General features: G+C 33.8%; 1 protein-coding gene across 1 annotated transcript in view; it reads left to right on the plus strand.

Moving 5' to 3' along the window:
- The first annotated feature begins 4,632 nt into the window (after positions 1–4,632).
- Positions 4,633–22,987, plus strand: part of LOC113402243 (mucin-2-like) — a 38,333-nt gene continuing 19,978 nt past the window's right edge. Inside the window, exons 1-6 of the mRNA XM_064220064.1 lie at positions 4,633–4,699; positions 4,873–5,082; positions 16,869–17,111; positions 19,066–19,119; positions 19,908–19,955; positions 21,647–21,698. Coding sequence (XP_064076134.1) covers positions 4,633–4,699; positions 4,873–5,082; positions 16,869–17,111; positions 19,066–19,119; positions 19,908–19,955; positions 21,647–21,698 — 674 coding nt within the window. The remainder of the gene's footprint in view (positions 4,700–4,872; positions 5,083–16,868; positions 17,112–19,065; positions 19,120–19,907; positions 19,956–21,646; positions 21,699–22,987) is intronic.

Below are 22,987 nucleotides of genomic sequence, written 5' to 3' on the forward strand. Positions count from 1 at the left end.
TTACTTTCAAAATTCCGATAAGTTTTGTCGACGTTCAAAACGCCATTTTATCGCGAATCCATAGTGAATATCATAGATTAATCTCAACCAATGATATCTCAATTTGCTGTCATATGTTTTTCCTGTTATGGTTGGAATAGAGTATATATGTTTATTTTATTTGATCATCAACGATATGATAATCTGTTCTTTAGTAATTTGTCAGAATTATTATATTACTAAACGATAGTATTTGTTCCCCTATATAATATTATGAAATTATTAACTTTACTAGTCGTTAGCATTCTTCCATTATACATACATATACATATATATATATTATGTTAAGATGGTATATCTGAATAATTAAGTACTTTTCCGTACCGGATCATAACTTAAGCCAAATGTTCTAAGACTGTTTTATTTTGTATAAATGTTTTTTTTTCGATTACTCAAAACTCTTAACAAATGTCCATTTCATAAATTAGTTTTATTGTTGATTCTGTTTTGGATCATGAGACAATTCGGAATTGCCAAGAATGATTCTCTTTTTTTTTTTTGTCATAATTCTGTTTTGGATCATGAGCCACTTCGGAATTGTGGAGAATGATTGTCGTTTTGTTTTCATAATTCTGTTTTGGATCATGAGTCACTTTGGAGTTATGGGTTGTACTTGTCTTTGTGTTTTTTCGAATGTGTTTTGGATCATGAGCCACTTCGGAATTATGGATCTGCAATAGAATGTGTGTCACGATTGTAAATTTGAAATGTCAACACAATATTGGCGATGCGTCATAATTCCTTATAGTTGCATTAAATATAATGTAATGTTATGTAAAAGTAATAAATTATTTTACTCACTATGTAATTAGGATTGTTATTTTAGTAAATTTAAGTGTATAATAATGACAATTATAAAAAAAAAAAAAAAAACAATAATAATGTCACGATTTTTCGAGATTTTTGTAAAAAAAAAAAAGAAAATTTTGAATTGTATTTCGACCATGGAATTGATAAATATTGTCTAGTACGTCGTTTCTCTGTAGTGTTATATATATTTTTCATTAAAATTAGTCGAATTTATTTGAATAGCTCAAAAGATCTTATAACGTGTAACTTGTCCTAACAAAAATAGTATTTATCTGTATAACTATAAGTTGTAATTTCGTTTAATTCACTATAAATATAAGTATAGGGTTAAGGTATTCCAAAATTGCATTTATTGTTTAGTTTTAATTTTCTCAAATTATATGTTAAGTTGATAATACAAAACCATTGTCTTGCAAAAAAATGAAAATTAAATAACAATTATTTAATTTATAAATTAAAATAATCATACCCAATTAATTAATGAATTGATTTAATTATAACCGATATATCTTAATATGTTCGACCGTTGAATAGTTATGGTGGAAAAAAGAAACTCACGGACACATGAACCCTGAAAACATAACACTCCTTTTTTGGGAAGTCGTGTACTAATTACAAATCATGCAAGAATTTTAACTGGAGCTCTTGTAACGCAAATATTTATATTTTATAATTTAAAGGAAGCATGCTGTAACCACCACGCTTCAACGTATTCAATGACAATGATTCTGACCAGGATGAGGCTTTATTGACATTAAAATACATAAAATTAACAACTTTAGATTAACGTATGCACGAGAATCAGTTCTTGTTTGATATATATTTATTTATAATTTGTCGACCTCCATGATCGAGAAGTGTGTGCACCGGTTTTCACGGGTACGCCGCTCCGAGGTACCGGGTTCGATTCCCAGCCGAGTCGATGTAGAAAAAGTTCATTAGTTTTCTATGTTGTCTTGGGTCTGGGTGTTTGTGGTACCGTCGTTGCTTCTGATGTCCATAACACAAGTGCTTTAGCTACTTGCATTGGGATCAGAGTAATGGATGTGATGTTGTCCGATATTTATTTATTTATAATTACGACGCTATTCCACGTATTTGTATGTTCCAAAGTTCAATTTTCTGAACTGAGTTTGACTGTGCGTTAATAGTCAGCCAGGACAAATGATTTTATATTTATCTACATATAGATTATTTATAATTTTTTTGCGAAAAGTACTGAACGTATCGACGAGGAATCGTCCGTTGATTGGTTAAAGGCTATTTGTTGATTTCCGGTGACTCGTTCCCCCTCTCATCTTCAATGCCCAGCGAAACTGACAGGGAACAGTAAGTAAGCTATATATTTATATATATCTCTCATACACAAACATCCATTGACTATCATAATATTAAAAAAAAAAAAACATTCAATCATCCGTCCGCAAATATAATCAAATCAAGATTGTATTGTAATATTAAAGTAGCTCTTACCAGCCGGCTTCGCTGGGCATTAACTAAGCTCGAATAAACAGTCGAGGATCAATGTATTCCGAAGAATTTAAAGCTTGTCCGTCTACGATTGATTCCGCGTCGGTTTTTAATAGTCTCGCGCCGATACGTCGAGTAGTTTTCACACAATCGACGCGATAAGATAAGACGAAGACATTCTCTGCAAGACAATTCAATATTTATTTGTTTATGACATAAAATGACAGCAGGTGTTCACGTGATTATATTTCTATAACGGCTCATACGTGAACGCTGGCTGTTCTACTCATTCACTTGTTTTATTTACGTCATTGTTCATTGTCAAAACGTTACTTTATGTAATAGTATGTGTCTGGATATTGTCTACAAATCGTTCGATCTATGAGCCGGTTCGGAATTATTTCTAAATTGGCTCATTGATTACCTTCATGAGGAATCAAAGTTCGTTTTTCGTTAATTTAGAAATGTAAGCAGGTTATTAAAATTGGCAGCAAATTTTATGTGAATTCGGAAATATATTAACTCAACTAACTACGGTCTTATCGGTACTTACTTAACGTTGAAACTACGTTTATATCTGGCGAGTTTGAGTTCAGAATGAACAGATTCAGAGCATTAAAACCGTAGACGCGATTTCAAATTTCATTTGCTTGTTCAGTTGCTCAACTGAAATTGAATTGAATCCGCTTTATTAACGCGCAAAGTTCAGTTTAATGATTGCTTTAATTTGACATTTAAATTATTAATTGGAAAACTCAAAGTATCTGAGGAGACAGATTGCGATCGTACGATACTAAGTTTGAATTGTGGTGGAATACACATGTGGCAGAATTTCGTTGAAATTAGACACATGCAGGTTTCCTCACGATGTTTTCCTTCACCGCCGAGCATGAGATGAATTATAAACACAAATTAAGCACATGAAAATTCAGTGGTGCTTGCCTGGGTTTGAACCCGAAATCATCGGTTAAGATGCACGCGTTCTAACCACTGGGCCATCTCGGCTCTTATGGGCATGGTTCTCTTTAATTGCGTCAGCTGACAATAAGAGTTAATTTTGGATCGAATTAGATTTTAAATTGGACACCCGGTTGGAACGAAGTTGATTTCGCTAATGATTAAATGATGAGATTAAAACAATAACAAAACATAACCTCAAATAATGTTACATTAAACCGTATACAATAGAAAGAGACAGAGAGGGAAAGGTCGACTGGAGCATAACATTCTTCCTTACGTGACAATTTCCGCCATTTATTACAGGAAGTTTTTTAAAGTCATGTTTCGCTTTTACGTTTTGTTAACTATTGACGTTCGTAGAGAAGCTCCAGTGATTGATAAGTGTCAGGATTCTAAGCAAGGGTTCACACCTGTTGTAAAAACAGAAACGAAAATATGCACTAACATGGCGAAGAACTGTCAGTCAGTTCAGTGTTCAGTTTTGTGAACGAAAAATGAAATTTGCTGCCAATAGCTTTGGAGTAATGATATATACATAAAATAGTTTCTTCTGTTCGTGTAATAATGTGTTTAATAAATGTACCAAAGCGATGTATTGAATAAATTATTTTGAAATTGTATCCGTTATTTTTTAAACCATTCCTTATTTCGCAATGCGTAATTTTGGGAATAATGTTGTTATCCCTTGTGCCTGTAGTTACAATGACTAAAACCGAAATCTCTGTCTGAAAACGTTGGAAATTATTCAATTGCAAAAATCGTTAAGGAATGTTTAAAGGATGCGAAAGGATATTACAAAACGAATGACTTCTTAGTTGACTGCACAACTTGGGGATGAGATGATCGCCTCCAGGCCGTTTCAAATAACGAAAATGTGTTTATTGTTATTGTATGAAAACAAAAATTGTAAGACGGACTTAGTGCGAGTCGGGCTCGCGTACGAAGGGCTCCGTACCATTATCTATAAAAAGCGGCCAAGTGGGAGTCGTACTCGCCCATAAAGGGTTCCGTAGCAGTAAGTAACAAGGTTTATGTTTATGAAATTAAATTTTTTATGTTTATATTTGAGTGGATTGAATGAAAGGTAAATTGCGGTTTACGATTTATGACGTATAAAAAAAAACTGCTTATTAGATTTCGTTCAAACCAATTTTCGGTGGAAGTTTGCATGGTAATGTACATCGTATACCTATTTTTTTAGTTTTATCATTCTCTTATTGTCGAAGTTACAGGGGGGGGGGGCACATTTTACCACTGGAAGTATCTCTCGCGCAAACTATTCAGTTAAGAAAAAAATGATATTAGAAACCTCTATACCATTTTTGAAGACCTATCCATAGATACCCCACAAGTATGGGTGTGATGAAAAAGAACCTGTTGTTTACACCAGAATGTGTGATGATACCTACCCAAGTAATTGGTACATACCCAAACGTAAAATAAGACCCTACCACCAAGTAAATTCTCTTTTTGTGATTTGGTAAGTCCGTATCCTTTATGTAACTCAATTCCTGGTTTCTCTATGTACCCAGACTGACTCGGTCTATTGTCTAGTTTAATGATCTGGCGATTGCCTCGTTGGTGAGGCCGCAGATCCCGAGTTCTTAGGTTCAAACCTCAGATCGACCAATAAAAAATCATTGGGTTTTCTATCAAAGACTCTCAGTAACAGCCTGGAGTCTGGAAATTGGAAGTGTGAACAAGTGTGGGGAAGTGTGTGTGTGTCCGTGGCTCGGAAAACACGTAAAGCCTTTGGTTCTGCACCTGCATTCTTTCCGGTCGTGTCGGATTGGACGCATGAGGGTGAGAGAATACAGAGTGCACCTGTGTTGGTGCGCACACTTGTGCACAAACACAGGTGCACTCTATATTTCCTGTTAAGTTAGCTGGTCTCTCATGTGATCGGTAAGGACAACATCATCAGATTATAAGACTGCAAATTCCGCTGTCCTACGTTCAAATCCCGTGGCCATTCGAAGTATTAGACAGAACGAGTAGGTTCAAAATGAAGGTAGCTTACCTAAGGACTGAACATAGATTACCTAAATACTAAATAGGCGAATAACTGCTGGACGTAGACCTCCTTCGAGCTGTGCTAAAGCAGTTCTCCGCCTTCCAGTGAGGTCTCACTGACTTGTTCACTTCCTCGATCCATCTGCCTGAAGTGCGTCATACGTGACACCGTATGCTCCAGTTTCAAATAAAACAATTCTTGTCAAAACTATTGTTTTAAATGATGACGTCAAGCGGTATGTGCTTGTTATGGCTAATGACGTAATGACGTGCTGTTACAAGTCTATTACTGATAATAGCGTTGGTCTGTTTTGACTAAAACATATATAAAGACGGTTATTTACACAAATGTGTGCAGCGTCTTACGTACATAAAAAAATGAACACAGAAATAGTTAAGTAAAATTCGTAAAATCGTTCGATTTAATTTTTTTTTTGTGTTTTTGGAATTCGCGTATAAAATTTTCAGTCTTAGTTATTAATAGTCCAAGTGTAAACAACTGATGGTCTGGAGAAAATATACTGATCTGCGAATAACCGCTAAGAAACTGATTTTTCCCCGAAAATGAATAAATAACAATAATAGTCTAGATACAACTGTTAAAATTCTTGATTTTTGCCTACTATGTTATATATCAAGTAATCTATTTCATATATTTGATATACTTATAGAATCCGCCCTTTATAATCTATCTCGGTGACAAATACCATTCAGATCCGTTCAGCCATTCTTCCTTGATTGAATAACAAACATCATATAGACTTTCGTACTTATAATATTAGTAAGAAACTAAGATTATTTTTAAGAATAATTAATTTATTATTAGTATACCAGTAGATCAAACACTCGTGCATATTTTATTTCTATAAAACGTTTATATTTAAGGTAAGCAGAACAATCCACCAAAAGTTAAATGTCTTAGGGATTTTCTGTGACTTACCCAAAGCTTTTGATTGAGTTCAACATGAGACTGTGGTCAAGAAACTCTATCACAATGGAATTAGGAAATGTGCGCTCGATGTTTTGAATTTACCTTCACAATAGAATTCAGAGGGTTCACGTTAAATGAAAAAGTTTTGCTATGTTCTCATTTGGTATGGAGATCCTTCAAGGTACAATTCTTGGACCTTTTCTATTCCTCATATAAATAAATGACTTGTCCTTTCTTGTATAGAACAAACCGGATATAGTATTGTTCGCTAACGTCCACGTCCTAAGCCCGTCCCGATTTAATCCTGACTAAAATTAAAAATAAAGATTAATCCTGAAATATTTTTTTAAATAACAACAGAAAAAAAAACGTGCCTGCACTTAAGTACGTATAATCCTTCGGCAAAATTAACAATGGCGTTTAATAACATGCAAATAATTATTTACAATAAAATAATAATGATCATTACAACACTCGCATTACATTTAAACATTTTAAATATGAATTAGTAATAAAATAAACATTGTAACACAAGACAAGGCGTTAAGTTGTCTATTTCGAGCGACTTGATGATGTTATCATTTTTTCATAGCGCGCTAAAAGAATGTGTAACTTCAAAAATAAATATCGATGTCGGCATTCAGCTGACAAACTATAGCTAAAGGACATACAGGTGAGTCAAGAAGTACAAAAAAAAAATTCATCAAAATCGGTCAAGGTTTTTAGGGGAATGAACACACAAACCACACATAGGTATTTTACACTAGTGACCCTTATTGTAACCGGTTTCACACAGTTACGGTAAGGGTATATATGTTATCGGAAATATATGAAATCTAGGTATTGTATAGAATTCCTAAAATCGCACGGAAATGTGTGAAATAAATTATATTAGACACATTTCCTTGGAAACCTATACGTTTCCTAAATAGCAATCGGTAGTGTGAAACATTTTAGAGACCAAAGGGGACGCGGGGATAGCGGGGCGAGGGGAGGGTATTGTTAACGAAAGTTTGTGTAATTTCAGTAGTTCGGGATGGCAAAATTTAATGATGTTTTACAATGATGTTTCAATCTCTCTATATTTCTTTACAATGCCTCACAATCATCCAATTGTTTTCCTTATGACGGCTCAATCATTTTTAAAATAAGAAATAATGTCATATCCCAGTATTAAACGTTATGCCATATAAAATAATATTAATTAAAGTTGTACAAATTATTGACCAATTAATTACAATAATAATTGTATATATTTATAATATGTAATATTAATAATAATGTGATATAATTAATGATATAATCCAATGACATAACACCATATTGGAGGCTAGGGCTACTCACTAACATTTGACTTTATAGGAAAAATATAAATCGATAGTTGATTTTCGAAGCTTTAGTTAGTAAGATAATATGAAGATTATTATATTTTACGATGTGATTGTTACCTGAACGTTGTTGTCTCGACGCTTCAAGTGCTTCGATAAAAAATATTATTCTCATTTTAACAACGTGTTTTTATTACAGAAAACATTATTTTTATCGATTTCCTAATTACGATATTGGAATTATATACAATTCCTAGAAATTGTACACACCTCCTTGGACATTTATAATAAATTAAATATAATAAATAGTATTAAATAGTTTTTGAAACAATATTTTATACATTTCATAAATAGCCTCGGAATTGTAAAAAATTCCTAGGATTGGTATACAATTTCGGTAACATATATAAAACTTTTAGGTTAAAGAACAAACATAAACAGAAAAAATCTCCTTCCAAACAGGGAAGTTGAAATTCTCGGCATTTCTCTACTATAATATGCATGTATTGTACATACAAACCTTCCTCTTGAATCGCTCTGTTTATTGACGAAAACCGCATTAAAATGCGTTGCGTAGTTTAAAAGATCCAAGCGATACAAATGGGAAGCGACTTTGTTTTATACTACGTAGAGATATCTCATTTGAATAATTAAATATTAATCTAAATACAATTATGAAGTATATTTGAATAACACAATGTAAATGTATATACAAATATTATTTAATTATACAAACAGACTTCTTTTTGACTTTCGAAAATTTGTCCACGATTACAATCAAAATGGTTAAATTATACGTATATACAAATATGTCGAACTGTCGTCTGTGATTTTAACATTTTTAGTCTTAATTTGGTTTTGAAATTACCAATAATATAGTTTTGGAAGTTTCGAAATTTACCCGATTTTTTTTTAATAACAATTTCTTTATTTATAAACAGACTCAGTAATGTAATTATACTTATCTATAAAAATATATAGAGAGCTTTTTGAATTTGAAAAATATGTTTGCGTTAAGGAGGTTTTATTTTAGAGATGAGACTATAAAATCCGGAATAGTATAGAGACTTTCGAGACTTGAAACACGAAAGGTTTCGGCTCAACCACAACGACCCAAACCTTTAGCCCAAAACTAAACTTAAATTATTGATCTGCATCATCAGTATTAGCCAAATACAACCCACTGCTGGAGATAGGCCTCTCCCAATGTGGTTGTCCACCTTCTTTATCCAGTCGAGTCCCGCCACCTTCTTCAAGTTATCAGTCCGGCTGTCGGTCGGATGTGGACTCGTCTGCTCCAATGGTCATCGGTCCCCCAAAATACGTGAATAATCTACTGCCACATCAGTCTGCTAATCAGACGAGACATATCAGTACCTCCGGTTCTTCTCCGGATAATCTCATCCGTCCCCTCTACTGTCTTGTTTACTATATACGTCGTCTATATATTATTATAATAATCATAAAAGTCATGTCAAATTTATTTCGTTATATATTTTCAATAAATAACGAAATAAATTTGATGATTTAATATTAAACTTACAAACATCCCTCCTCAAATAGACACGAGGTACTGAAGGCAAGAAGGACTTCGATAGCTTCATCGAACAGGCAAGAAAAGAATTAGCAACTACTCAACATTTGAGCCATACTTTAGGAAATGTTATACAAAATCGTTAATTTTAAATACAAATACGTGCCGTGGAATAGAAATTCCTATACCGAGACTTTGGCCGAATAATGAACCAGCCCTCCTGTCACCAGTGGAAGCAATAAGACGAGGTGTTATACTTTTAACAAAGGTTGTAAGCGTGGTTATAGGGCTTTGTGCAAGCCCGTCTGGGTAGGTTCCACCGACAATATCTAGTATTTGCTGTGTTTCGGTATGAAGGATGAATGAGCCAGTGTAATTGCAGGCTCAAGGATCATAACATCTCCGTCCCCAAGGTTGGTGGCGCATTTCAATACCCCCACCGCCTTTGTTCGAACCCGATAAGCTCAAAAACTACCGACCGGATTTATATACGATTTTCACCAATGGACGGAATGATTCATGAGAAAGATTTAGGTGTATAATAATGTTATTTTTTGTGTTAATTGGCTTAAAAATAACGATGTTTGTTGAAGATATTGGAAATACATGCGTCTACGTCCCAAAATGGCGGATCCATGACGTTGAATACTAGAAACACTGCGGTTTTATCAATATAAATGAACGTAATTACGCTTTACAAATCGCCTTGAAATAATAAAATTATACAATTCCAATAATCCGTATCAAATTATAGATTTGCCCTTACGAAAAACAAGTAAGAACAAGACGGTTAATAAAGCAATCAATTAAGTTTGCACAGGTGGTTGAAATTAAACAAAGTTATAATATAAAACATGGAATGATAAAAATAATGTGGATTTTAAGTTTAGTCTCGTCACGAAAAGCGATGGATTTCGTTTTTCGTGTAGGCGTCGTTTTGGCGTTATTTCATGTAAGTCTTTTTTTTTAATCAGTTTGTCTGTGGTTCCAATGATGCGGCCTAATTTTAATCTAAATTCATTCATTTGATTAGGCTGAAAAACACACGCTCGTGATCATACAATATTGTTTATTAAAAAAAAAAAAACTGGTATTTATTTATTGATTACATAGATAAATGTAATTTTGTTTTTATTTACATTCTACATATTATTTTATATTATTCAAGTACTCTTAAAAGTAATTTTGAAATCATTTTAAAATACTACAATCGCCATTATAAACTGTTTAAGAAAAACCGCCACCAATAATATATATTTGACGTCTAATATGCATTAATACGTTAGTTTTCTTTTTTTATAAACGTTTTTGTATGTTGAAACTTTTTATTAAAGAAATCTTTATATAAGTTCATATAACTTGCAACGCTGCTTTTGATAACGTTAACTTAAATCTGTTTATATTTATTGAATCATACATTAATATGAATTTAAAATTGTATGACATATTCAAATGATTTATCATACATTTAAACTATGCAATATTTGAAATCTTTTTCTTAATTATTACGCATATTTAAAGTTAACAGATTGCAAATTTAATTTGAATGATGTTTGTTATATAAATATAAATTAGGAGCAAGTGTTTTTATTTTAAATAACAGTGAAGTGAAGTGAGTTTTCAGTAATACAAGTGTAAAATAATTACGAAAAACTGTGGATGTAAATGGATACATTATTGTGTATTAACATGGCGTTTTTAGTCCGCCATTTTGTTTCGCATTGCGCGTACGTTATAGGTTATTCAAATGAACACTAGACTGATACTATAAATGTGAAAATACTTTAATTTGTACTATTAAACTTCTAAAGTAGGATTTAGATTCGAGTAAGAGTATTTTGTATTGATATTTGATTCTATTTCATTTGATGTTTAACTTCCTATAATGTTATATTTCTACAAAAACGTATTTTCGTTCATAATTACGATAACCTTTACTATAATAAAGGCCATCATCATATTTAAATAGGAATAAAAATTTTGACTTCAATAGATTCACTAAAAAAAGTATCTTAAATTTTTTTATGAATTTTAGGTCAGCATCTGGCGTACTCTGACTCATGGATAATTTGGCTTGAGTTGTTACCCAAGCCAAGTTATCATAATTGTCATAATTACAATACTGATATATTATACCGAGCATCAAAACCATTCCTTCCAAATCTCTAAGGAATACCATAAAGTTTAGCTTATTTTGAACAAAACGTATCATTCAGCGGAATTCTATAAGAACTTGCTTCATATACTTGTATTTTGGAGACATGCGATCTTTTTCTGCAAAGATCTTAGAGATTGGTCTTACAGAATAGTCCAGTTGGACGTAATAGTAACCATTATAAAAGGTCATATATAGCATTTGGTATATAATGAATATTAGTTTGTTGTGTTCTCGTTTGACGATGACAAGTGAACCACTGTGATTGTAAATACGGGCACAATATAAATCTACTGGTTCGGAAAAAGAAATACTGATTGATGTAGAACCGGCAGGAAACTCACAAGTAACTTTCGTTTCGTTTTTCACCAAAACAATAATATTTACAATAAACAAAAATGTCAAAAAACGCCGTTGATTTTTTTCTTTGACATGACGTGTGTTGTCTTTGATGGTATGAACGTGAACGCTATAGGAACACACCTTTTTTATCTAAAATAAGGGTGAGAGATCACTCCCTGCGAATGTGGACGAGACGAAGCCACTCCATCACGGTGAAATCCACTTTAAGCTATTTAAGATCCTCGATAGTGACTTAACAGTGTAAAGAATAGTTTGCACTAGTTCCCGTCCGTGGCGTCGCATATGTATGATGGTGTTAGGGATTAAAAGTACCTTATGTACTATACTATACTATAATCTATCTCTACGCCAAATTTAATTAAAATCCGTTCAGCCATTTTGTCGTGATTGATTTACAAACATTCCTCCACACTTTCACACTTATAATATTAGTATTATTTAAGGTAAGATTTCTTAGAATTCCAATGTTTATGGACTGATAAATTACGATCAGAGAGGTTATTTGTGTTTAAGATTATTTTTTTAAATAGATATAACTCCGGGCAAAGGTATACCATTTAAATTCCAATACAGACAAATAAGCCATCTGATGGTAGGTGGTCACTACCACCTATAGACATATTATCTATTCCTTAAAGGTTCACCGACTTTGGAAAAAAACCTTTAAACTGGAACACAGCAATACAAAGTATTACTGTTTAGTGTTGGATTTTGTGACAGCATTACCAATACTTGCATGAAACCCTACCAAATCAAAGATACCTCCAAATAGTAATGATTGAATGTTTTTAAACTGTATTTTGTTATCTTTCAGGTGTATCTAGCTGTCGCGAAACCGGATCCTCGTAAGTATATATTTATCACTTTAAATTATTTAACTGTTTCCTTGGGAGACTAATCTCTGATTGTTTTCCCCAGAAAATGGGATATAATCTTTTTTATTGGAAATTTTATGAGCTTCAAATTTAATAACTAATTTTTTTTTCATAATTATGACCTTTTACAAGATAATCGCGAAAAACTGTTTGTCGCGACCTTTAACCCTGAATAATTTTCTTAGCGGCACATGGATCAATGGGGACTTTTGGGATTTTGTTTACCACAAAAGGAAGATTCATCCAAAACTCCAGCTTTCCCCTTTTCCCGAGTTCAGTCTGGACTATAATTAGTTATTAAAAGTAGTGATTGCAGTAAGATATAAACCACAGGTGTCGAACGGTTGCAAAGAGGTTTTAACTATATATTGTTTTAAATAACAGACGTAATGAATATGACAATGACATAGATTTCTGCCAGTTCACTCTACTGTAAGCCGCGTTAAAGGACTTCGTACCGAAAACAGTCCCACTGAGTTTCTCTGACCGGTTCTTCTCAAGTCTGTGTTTCTTTCCGAACCGGTCGTAGATTTTTTGTAATGAAAAGTGTAATGCTTCCATATTGAATAAAGATTTTTGACCTTGACTTTTGATCATCTCAATGTCTTTGATAATAACAGAGAAATATTAAGATATCGTCAGTGTTAAGCGCGTTTTCAACTGTGCCTTGTCCTGAATAAACTTTCCTTATTTTTTCTTTCTTTCTCTTTCTCTCTCTGTCTCTCTCTCTTTCTCTCCCTGTCTCTCTCTCTTTCTCTCTCTGTCTCTCTCTCTCTTTCGTTCTTTCTTTCTTTCTTTCTCATCAATATATAAACAATGCGCCACCACCAAACCTACCAAGGTTACTTTGGCTCACCCTTCAAAACAGAACACATCAATACTAGATATTGCTCCTTGGCGGTAGAGTATACGATAGGTGGATGGTACCTACCTAGAAGGAACTGAACCAAACCCTACCATCCAGTAAAAGTCACTCTGTCATATTTTTTTGCCAAGATAATCTTTGTAGCATTTAAAGTAACTTTGCGTCTCATTTTCCAATAGCACCCATTTGGCGTTACAGTTCTTCTTGCTTTCAGACGCTATACACATTTATAATACGAATGATTTTTCTAGGTGATCCTCACACTCTTGTCGTTTTGCAACAGAGAAGAAGCGAACTAGGTCAGCTTATTAAATGATATTTTCTAAGTACTAACATTAGCGATTAAAATATTCAATAGGCTATTTGACTGGTTTTTAAAATCCATTTTATATTATTTAGTAGAGGTTAAGGAACCAAGTAAAAGTTGTGTTTTTTAATTCTAGTACATATTTGCTGAATAATATCAAATTAAATATTAAAATAGCGCGCGAAAACGATATTTTGACAATATGGCGCAGCAATAGGGTCGGTGACGTCACTTGCCTGTATTGTAATCTGTGGCACATATAATTCACATACAGTAGGCAAACGAGGTTAACCAGCAAGTGACATCATCATAGGTCCGACCAATCGGGAGCGTTTTGTGTCACGTGACAAACGTTTAAAAAAATGCATTTATATTTATGGATTTTTGAATAAATAAATTATTATTTTCAACTTTCGTTAATAAATAACTATTTTTAAACCCATATTATATACTGATTACAATAATTGACACTTTATTTTTCGCATTGTCAAATAACCTATTGTAAAATTCAAAAGAATCGTTAAAGAGCGTTTGTGAGCTAAAGGATATTACAACACTAATGACTTCTTAGTTGACGGTAGTTGACTTAGAAGGTGTGCAACCTTGAGCATAAGATGATCGCCTCCAAGCTGTTTCCAACAACAAAAATATTTTTATTATTATCGTACATGAAATAAATACTTGTAAAAAGGAAATTAAAAAAAAATCCCGCTTCTTCTCGCCGGTTCTTCTCAGGTCCGAGGTGCTAATTTCCGAACCGGTCGTAGATTTTTGACTATCAATAATCAAGTGTAACACTTGCATATTGAATAAAGATTTTTGACTTTGTACGTATCGGAAAATAACAGTATTAGGAATATTATGTCATATTAGTAGAAAGTGGTAAAATTGTCATGTTGAAATCTCCTTGTGTTCGAGTAGTTTGGTTGAACGCGCTAATCTCAGGGCGATTGGTCCGATTTGAAAAATTATTCCAGTGCTAGATATCCCAATTATCGAGGAAGGTTTAAAGGAGGAAGTGTGGCAGTACAATAAAACGACTGATTTGTAGAGAGCAGTATTGTGGAATGCAATGGATGAATGAATGAAAATGAGTGTTTATTAAGAAAAATGTTTCGGGTATATATACAAAAGTTTCGGTAGCAAAAACGACCCCATCCAGAGTCTCTAATCTGTTTCAAATACGCAGTTTTTTGTGCATAAATGTGGTATGCGCTTGGAGTAGCCTGTGGAATTATTTACGTCGTAATGATGGCGTGCAGATGTTGTATACGCTTGGAGTGGCTATCTAGTGGCTAGCGTCGTAACGACAAACAGATGTGCTGCTACAAAGGCTTTAGGCTATATATTTCGCTACGACCGATACATTAACAGCCTGTAAATTTCCCACTGCTGGGCTAAGTCCTCGTCTCCCTTTGAGGAGAAGGTTTGGAGCATATTCCACCACGCTGCTCCAATGCGAGTTGGTAGAATACATATGTGGCAGAATTCCGTTGAAATTAGACACATGCAGGTTTCCTCACGATGTTTTCCTTCATCGCCGAGCACGAGATCAATTATAAACACAAATTAAGCACATGAAAATTTAGTGGTGCTTGTGAAAATTCATTGGCGCTTGTGCTACGGCCAATAAGAGCGCAGTATCTATGAAGATTTGTTGGAAAAATATTCCATCTATTCAATTGGAAAATTATTCCTTATGGGAGCTCCCTTGCGTGTTTTCCGTTATTTTAGAACAAAATTCAAATGTTGTTCTAAAATAATGTGTTATAATTTGTGCAACAGTTTATAAACATAATATTAATAGGTACTTATCCAAACAAATACAATATTCATAAGAGTGTCCTTCAAAACATTAGATTTCAAAAAATATCTTAGGATATATCATAGTTTTGAAATAAATCCGCAACAAAATAATGATCAATTGCTACCAAATTATAGTTACCTACATAGTAAGATCATAAGACGCAGTACTTCGACCTAACGTTCTAAAGTTCCACTCTTAGTGCATCAGGCACTTAAATCAGCTCCTTAAGTTACTTTTACTTTACAAATAATTTCAACTTTTACGCGAACGAAATCGCGGGCTAAAGCTATTCTACTATATTTGACAGTACGCCAGAAGGCTATGTAAAGACTCGTCGGAAGGAGAACGTAGTAACTAAACATAATGTTCATTAATAATATTTATTTATTTATTTATAACTAGCTGTGCCCGCGACTTCGTATGCGTTTGAATTTAATAAAAAAGAGTGACTTTATTATTATTTTACATATAATTCTAAAATAAAAGTAGCCTAAGTTACTCCTTATTTCATCAGCTATCTGCCAGTGGAAGTCCCGTCAAAATCGGTCCAGCCGTTCCAGAGATTAGCCGGAACGAACAGACAGACAGTGTGCCGTGTATACATATGCATTTAGTAAAACGCGGTTATTTTAATATTACAAACAGACACTCCAATTCTATTATATATATAGATACAAAACTGTATACGTATCATTACAGGACATGGTTGTCCTAATTCGATATTACAGCACGTTTAACAATATTTTAAATAAGTCTACGTCATACGTGATATAGTCCAAGTGGTTATAGTTGTGTTCACTCAGGCTGAATATGAAGAGGTGAAATTTGATCGTTAATGTGGTGGGCTATATCCGGAGTTAATGATCCAATTTGAAAGCTACGTTTTTCCTGAATTCTATAGGGTATAAGTTACAATTATCAATTAATTGCTGCCGAGCGAAGCCGGGGCGCGTCGTTTGTTATTGATAATCAAACAAAGAGGTTAAAAAAAAACAACTATAGTCCATGGTCTACGGTAATAACTTGAATAATGGAAAATAAACATATTAGATACTTTTTAATTCCACAGTGAAGTATATAGTAACCGTTCATAAAATCCATACAAATATAAATGCGAAAGTAACTCTGCGTGTTACGCTTTCACGGTTAAACAACTGAACCGAATTTGATGAAACTTCGTATGAACCCCAAGAAAGAGCATAGGCTACACTTTTATAACAAAAACCTAGGCGAAGTCGCGGGCGCAAATGTCAATTTTCAATATATAGTGTACGTAATCTTTCGTTTAAATGTGTTATGGAATTAGTCCCTACACTACATTAACGCGACACAGCTATAAAACGACTAACTAAATGTTAAATAACTAATAATATAACTCAAGAAAAGACTTAAGATATTTTTTTATTCACAGATCACCAGACGCATCGAGAAGTTCACGCGCATATAAACATTAATGAACCAGTCAATTTAAAACACGAAGTGAAACACACGAAGCAAGATGAATACAAAATAGAACAAGAAAATAAGAGATCCGGTGAAGAAGGACCAGCCCTTGATTCTCGGGATGAAGATACAAATGAAAATTTTGAATCAACTCGAACACAAGAGCCTGATGAAGAAAAACGTGTCCATAGACAAGAAGGTCAACGCAGAGGTACGATATCTACAAATGGTCCATGAGAATTCACGGATTCAATCTGTGGCTTACTACTAAAGGGCCAATATATATTTTTATATGACACCTGACACCAATTATGATATACTAATCATTCCTCATATCACTAATGCGCCACCTACCTTGGCAACTAAGATGTTATGTATGCTGGCTCACCCTTCAAATCAGAACACAATAATAATATCTATTGGTAGAGTTTTGATTGATTTCCTCTAACCTCAATATCAATGACCCTTATTTTTGGTAATGAAAATAGAAACGTTGAACAAACATCCGTTTTTTAATATTACATATAACAATGTTGGTATTACTAATGTAATAACTTGGTTGGAGGGATTTGTGCAAGCCTGGTACCACCCAAAGCACCGCAAAGCAGCAAGAGTATTGTTGTGTTCCGGTTTGAAGGGTTAGTGAGTCAGTGTAACTACAGGCAACGACAACACATCAAGAGGGATCATCTTACAGGGACATAACATCTTAGCTTCCAAGTTTGGCGGCGCGTTGGCGATGTAAACAATGTTTAATATTTCGTACATCGTTAATGATGCTTATGAATGAGGCAGTGGTGACCACTCACCATCAGGTGGCCCATTTGCCCATAGGCCTACCTATGTTATAAAAAAAATATGTATTATTTTTTATTGTTTTAGCAATTGACAAAATGTGATTTATATTTTACTTAAAAATGTATCTTAAGCTCTTTTAGCACCAACACACACAGAATTTTCCTTTTTTATTTATTTTACAAAAAAAGTAATATAATTTCTTCACATATATGCTGTTATATTGATAACTAAAATATTATTTACAATTGCTATATCAAATCATGTTATTTCAATGTACCCGCATTTGTTTTGTTAAACAGCATCAGAATCTAAATTTTTGGATTGAAGATGTCGAAGAGTTTGCATTGAACTCTACGACGCCAAGTTTGTCTTTGTTGAGTAGTGTTGTTGTAGTCTTCGTCTGATTCTGGATTCCTTTGGTCTGGATGTTATTTTTCCAGTTTGTCAATAATCTGGCCATCGTTCTAATGGATTGCATTAATTTGCACTTTTCTTCCACTTCTCTTAAAAAATGGCTACGTTTTTCATCGAGTCCCTTATCACCATCTCAGTAGGGAAGGACAACCACCTGAAATTGGTAAAGTTATATTCGATTTAAATTTAACTTTACAGAATGATTTATCATTAAAGGAAACTCTTGTTAGACAGTTCCGTATTTCTTTAATTAATTAATTTAATTTTATCGAATCTCTTAAAGTTGGACTATGATAAAGTTAAATGTGTTGTTATTTACCAATCAAGAAACAGCATAGCATGTGTCGAATCGTTCCATCACTTTTTTTTACGCAGTAAAACCTTCAGAAAGGTACCGGGCTCCTGGGAGGTAACTGGCTGATGTGGAATTTTTAATTACTAAAACCACTGCGATGGCCATCTCTGGCACGGAACGAAGAAGCTTCAAGGTCGTAGTAGGCTTTAAAACGTGTTCGAAAAGAGACCCAGGGTTCGGACATATGATAGCGAGAGACTACTGGATATAAAAGGCACAACACCAGCAGAAAGGGAACCAATTAGACTTAAGCATGATGTCCAATTACACCTTTAAAGTCTGATGGATGGTTAGAAAGAAACCCACCCTGCTTGAAGTTAATAATTATTTACATGTTTCTCATTAGATTGCTCGTAAAAAGGTCCTCGTGTTGTCATAATTTTTCATTGAGTCTCTATTCTTCTTGAGTCCTGATAAACCTTCCCTAAGAAATAACACCAATGGCAGTGCTTTAATGTTGCATTTAATATCTTCTGCATAAATTACCACTAGACGATCAAGTGTGACAGTATGAAGGAACAGAACAAAGTATTTCGAAGGAAATTATATTATAAATAAGGTTAGCTTCTGATACATCTAATAATTCTTCTCTTTACAGGTTCTCAAAATCACCCAATATCAAATCTGCTAGCTGATGTTCTGAACGAGAAAGGTAATTTAAAAAATTTTTCTAGTAACTCGAAATTTAAATACCTAAACAGTAAATAATTAAATAGGAACCAAAGTTATGACCCCTTTGATGTTAACGTATTGCTTGAATGGCCTTGAATCTTACCCACGTGTAAGCATCAACCCGTGTTGGAACATCGTGATTGAATAAGCTTCTTCTCTTCAAAAAGGAAAGGCTTAGCTCAGTCGTGAGACACGTATAAATGTACGTACTGAGTTCTTTCCGCGGGATCTTCTCGAGGATCTTCTTTGACAAAATCAGTAGTCGTTTTTACATAAGAATTATTTACATTAAGGCGTTAATTACATAGAAATAAAAAAAATACCGTACATATTATGTGGATTGTGGAATGATAGGAAAATGCTAGCAGTATTTCTTATCGATTTTGACTTTAACAATAAAATAATAAGTAAGTAATACTTCTATTTATTATCTTTATTGCACAAAGGAATTTGGATTCGGAAAAATGTTACTTCAGTAAAAAGTACGCCGTCTTTATAGAAAAGTTGAGGTTGTTTCAAATCCTTCTTAATTCTTAACGTGACCACAATATTCATTAATATAGAATATATATTTAAACGGTCCAAAAAAGACACAAAAAGGTGGTACCTTTTTAGAAAAACTTACAAGATAAAAGTCATAAATCGTAGGAAAATATTTGAGTTTCGTACAAGATACGCAAACGGTCGCTCAAATGGATGTTTTTAATTAAAACATGGGTGTCGATACGGTTACATTTAAGTTTATTAGAACGTGTTTTATTGTTGCAGATCAGAGAGAATTGAGGGTGACACTGAAAGAACTAACTGGATACATCGGTAACAAATTTGTTTGTTTATTTTCAAATTCAAGTAAAACTTAAGCATACAATTTCGCTCGTCATATGGTAACAATAATAGGTATTTTGGGACACGTGGTTGGAACAAATTTGCCTTAGCTATATATTATGTTTTAATTAATAGACACGGTTAAATAAATTAACAACGTTTGAGAATAATTAAATGACACAATTATTAATTATAAATAGTTTAAAAAACAAAAAAACACGCTTTTTAGGACGCACTAAAAATTACAAAAGCAAACCCTTTCATTTGATACCCATATCATGGGGGTGCATTTCAAATAGCCTGTCCGCCATCTTGGACGTCCGCCATATTGGATTTAAGTCACGTGACTATATTTTTCGGATTCCTGACAGCAAACCCCTTTCATTAATCGTATTGTTTTAGTCGTAAATAATTGTGTTGTACAACATTCTTATAATCTAAATAGGAATTATATTAAAGCCAATATTTTACAGGCGGCCATTTTGTCAGTCTGTCCTGTCAAATGGAGGTCCATATTCTAAATTTAAATATCAAGAACGATGTATTTGTTATTCAAAATGTGTTAATTAACATACTCTGACGCCTTGTCTGTAAATATAATTGCTTATCAAATATGTACACATGTGTTTTAAATACGTATTGCTATTAGGCATGGGCGATACACGAATTTTGTGACATCGGTTGTGTAACGGATATTTGGATTAAATCATCCGATTTCAGATATCGCTCTGTCTCTGTTTAACTTAACATTGTACGATATGTGAGAAAGAGATGAAACGAATGTGATATCGAAATCGGTTTAACGTTCGCTTCATCCCTTTCTCGCAGATGGGTTACTGTAAAGTTGAAGAGAGATAGGGCGAGTATTTCATGAGTTCAATGTTATCGTACATTGAATGGTTTGACGTACCAAAACGGTATTCATTGTTTTCTAGATGCGGTGAAAACTTTTGTGAAAAACCTTAGATTATTTTCGATATATCGGACACATGTCTAATTGCTATAAAGCTTTACTATTTTCAAAATAATAAATAACTACTATATTGAATAATGTTTTAAAAATTGACGATATCATTTCAAAGCTGCCCGTCTCGACTTCCTTCGAATGCATTTGTTTTTTCATGGAATAGTTTAGGAGGCTATGACCTTTTTTGCTCTCCCTGGAGGACGGATAAGGCGTTTTCCTCACATGAAGAGAGGGGTATATGCTACTCTCAAGTGCCCAGGACTCCTAGTACACGGAAATACCCACTAAAAAACAGGGGTAACCCTCTCCAACTGTTCGAGGGGCATCACAGATCGCTTTCGTATGCCGCCATGACGCTCTTACGAGGCTAACCTATTCTAACCACAGAAGAAACGACAATTAATAAACGTCTTTCATATTAAATTGAGATGTTAATTGGATATCTTAAATAATTTATGGTCTCGTGTTATTCCAATCGATCACCTTTTACCCCATTAATTATATCGTTACGATCCCGTACTCCCGCAAGCTACGCATCTGCTTGGCCATCATTTACCTAGGGATTTCATATCTTTCGAAGAGTCCCCCTCTATTAAAGGGGGCTCCAATGAACTATCTGAACAGAAGAACTCCATTCTCAGATTCCTAACCTTGCTCCTGAAGACATTCCCCCACATTTTAAATTATCATTTATTTGTTTTCATTATTTTTTCAGATGAAACGATGGCAATAACATACATAAAGTCAGCTACTGGACTATCACGTAAGTACCTTTGCCCATAAATTTTAGTACTTTAAAAAAAAATTGACATATCATAAAATGTCGTTGACTGCAGCTAACGAGTAGTTAATAGCTGTAGCTAAACTTAACCAGTAAGTTTACTTGTTCAAGTCCGTCTGGGTAGATGCCATACACATATGCCATTACATATCCAACCTCCAAACAGCAATATGCAGTATAGTTATGTTCTCGCTTAAAGATGAGTTTGCCAGTGTGATTACAGGCACAAAGACATAACATCTTAGTTTCCAAGGTCGGGGAGGTTGATTTATATTTCTTACAGTACCAATGTCTTGACGTCAGAGTGCCATTTGCGAAACCGCTTACCCATTTTAAATGGGTTTTTCAAATAAAAAATTCTTGGTTAGCAATACTTATACGACCGTGCCACGCAAAGTCCCTAAGCCGATTGGCCCTCACTTGAACTCTTTGTTAAAACATAGTTTTTTTTTTCAGATAACAGTGAAGTTTACGAGTTTCTGCGAATGTGTGGAGGATCAAGGGGAATCAAATATTCGATTCGTATCTTCAAGAAATTCCAAGGGAGATCAAGTAAGAAAAAAATCATAGTTATAATAGCAAGCAGACTTTCTTTAGCATGTATGCATCTGTTAACTCAGGAAGGCGCGCCAATTAAAATTATCATGCATTAGTTAGAAGCTCGTACTTACAAGATGTCTTAGTGTGCGTGCGAAAGTCAAGAGTAGGGACAGCAAAATAATACAAATTAGATAATATGTTTTAAGTGGAGTTCCTTCTTGATTGAATAGATCTATGCCGTAGAAGTTACAGAGTAAACAGAAACGAAAAGCGACTCTCCTTCATATTTTTTTATTTAATTCTTAAATCTAATAAATAAAAATGAGACATTGTTTATGTTCGTCTGATTTTGACGAAACTTTAGTAAGAATTTCAGCATATGGCAGAAAGTTGGCTGATTTTTTTTTTTTTTTATTTATGACTTACTATATAGACGTTTTACGTAGATAATTCTAGCCGTGTGCAGTCGGAATTGGTTAGCTAGTAAAGATATGTGATGACGACTGTGATAGATCAGCGGCACGCCCGTCATCGGTAGGAGCTTCTGGTACAGGGTTCATGGCGTATGTCTCAGGCAAACACAAAGATACAGTATGATAATTCTGTAATCACAAATTATAAAGTAGGTATATTACAACCATCAGAGTTGCGTGATCTTTTCCCGTTTGGTAGAACCGAACTGTATCGCCTTCTATAATGAAATTGAGCTTCCGACTCACCGCTCTCAATGAATTA

Source organism: Vanessa tameamea, chromosome 31 (genome assembly GCF_037043105.1).
Source record: "Vanessa tameamea isolate UH-Manoa-2023 chromosome 31, ilVanTame1 primary haplotype, whole genome shotgun sequence".
NCBI classification, from domain to species: Eukaryota; Metazoa; Arthropoda; class Insecta; order Lepidoptera; family Nymphalidae; genus Vanessa; species Vanessa tameamea.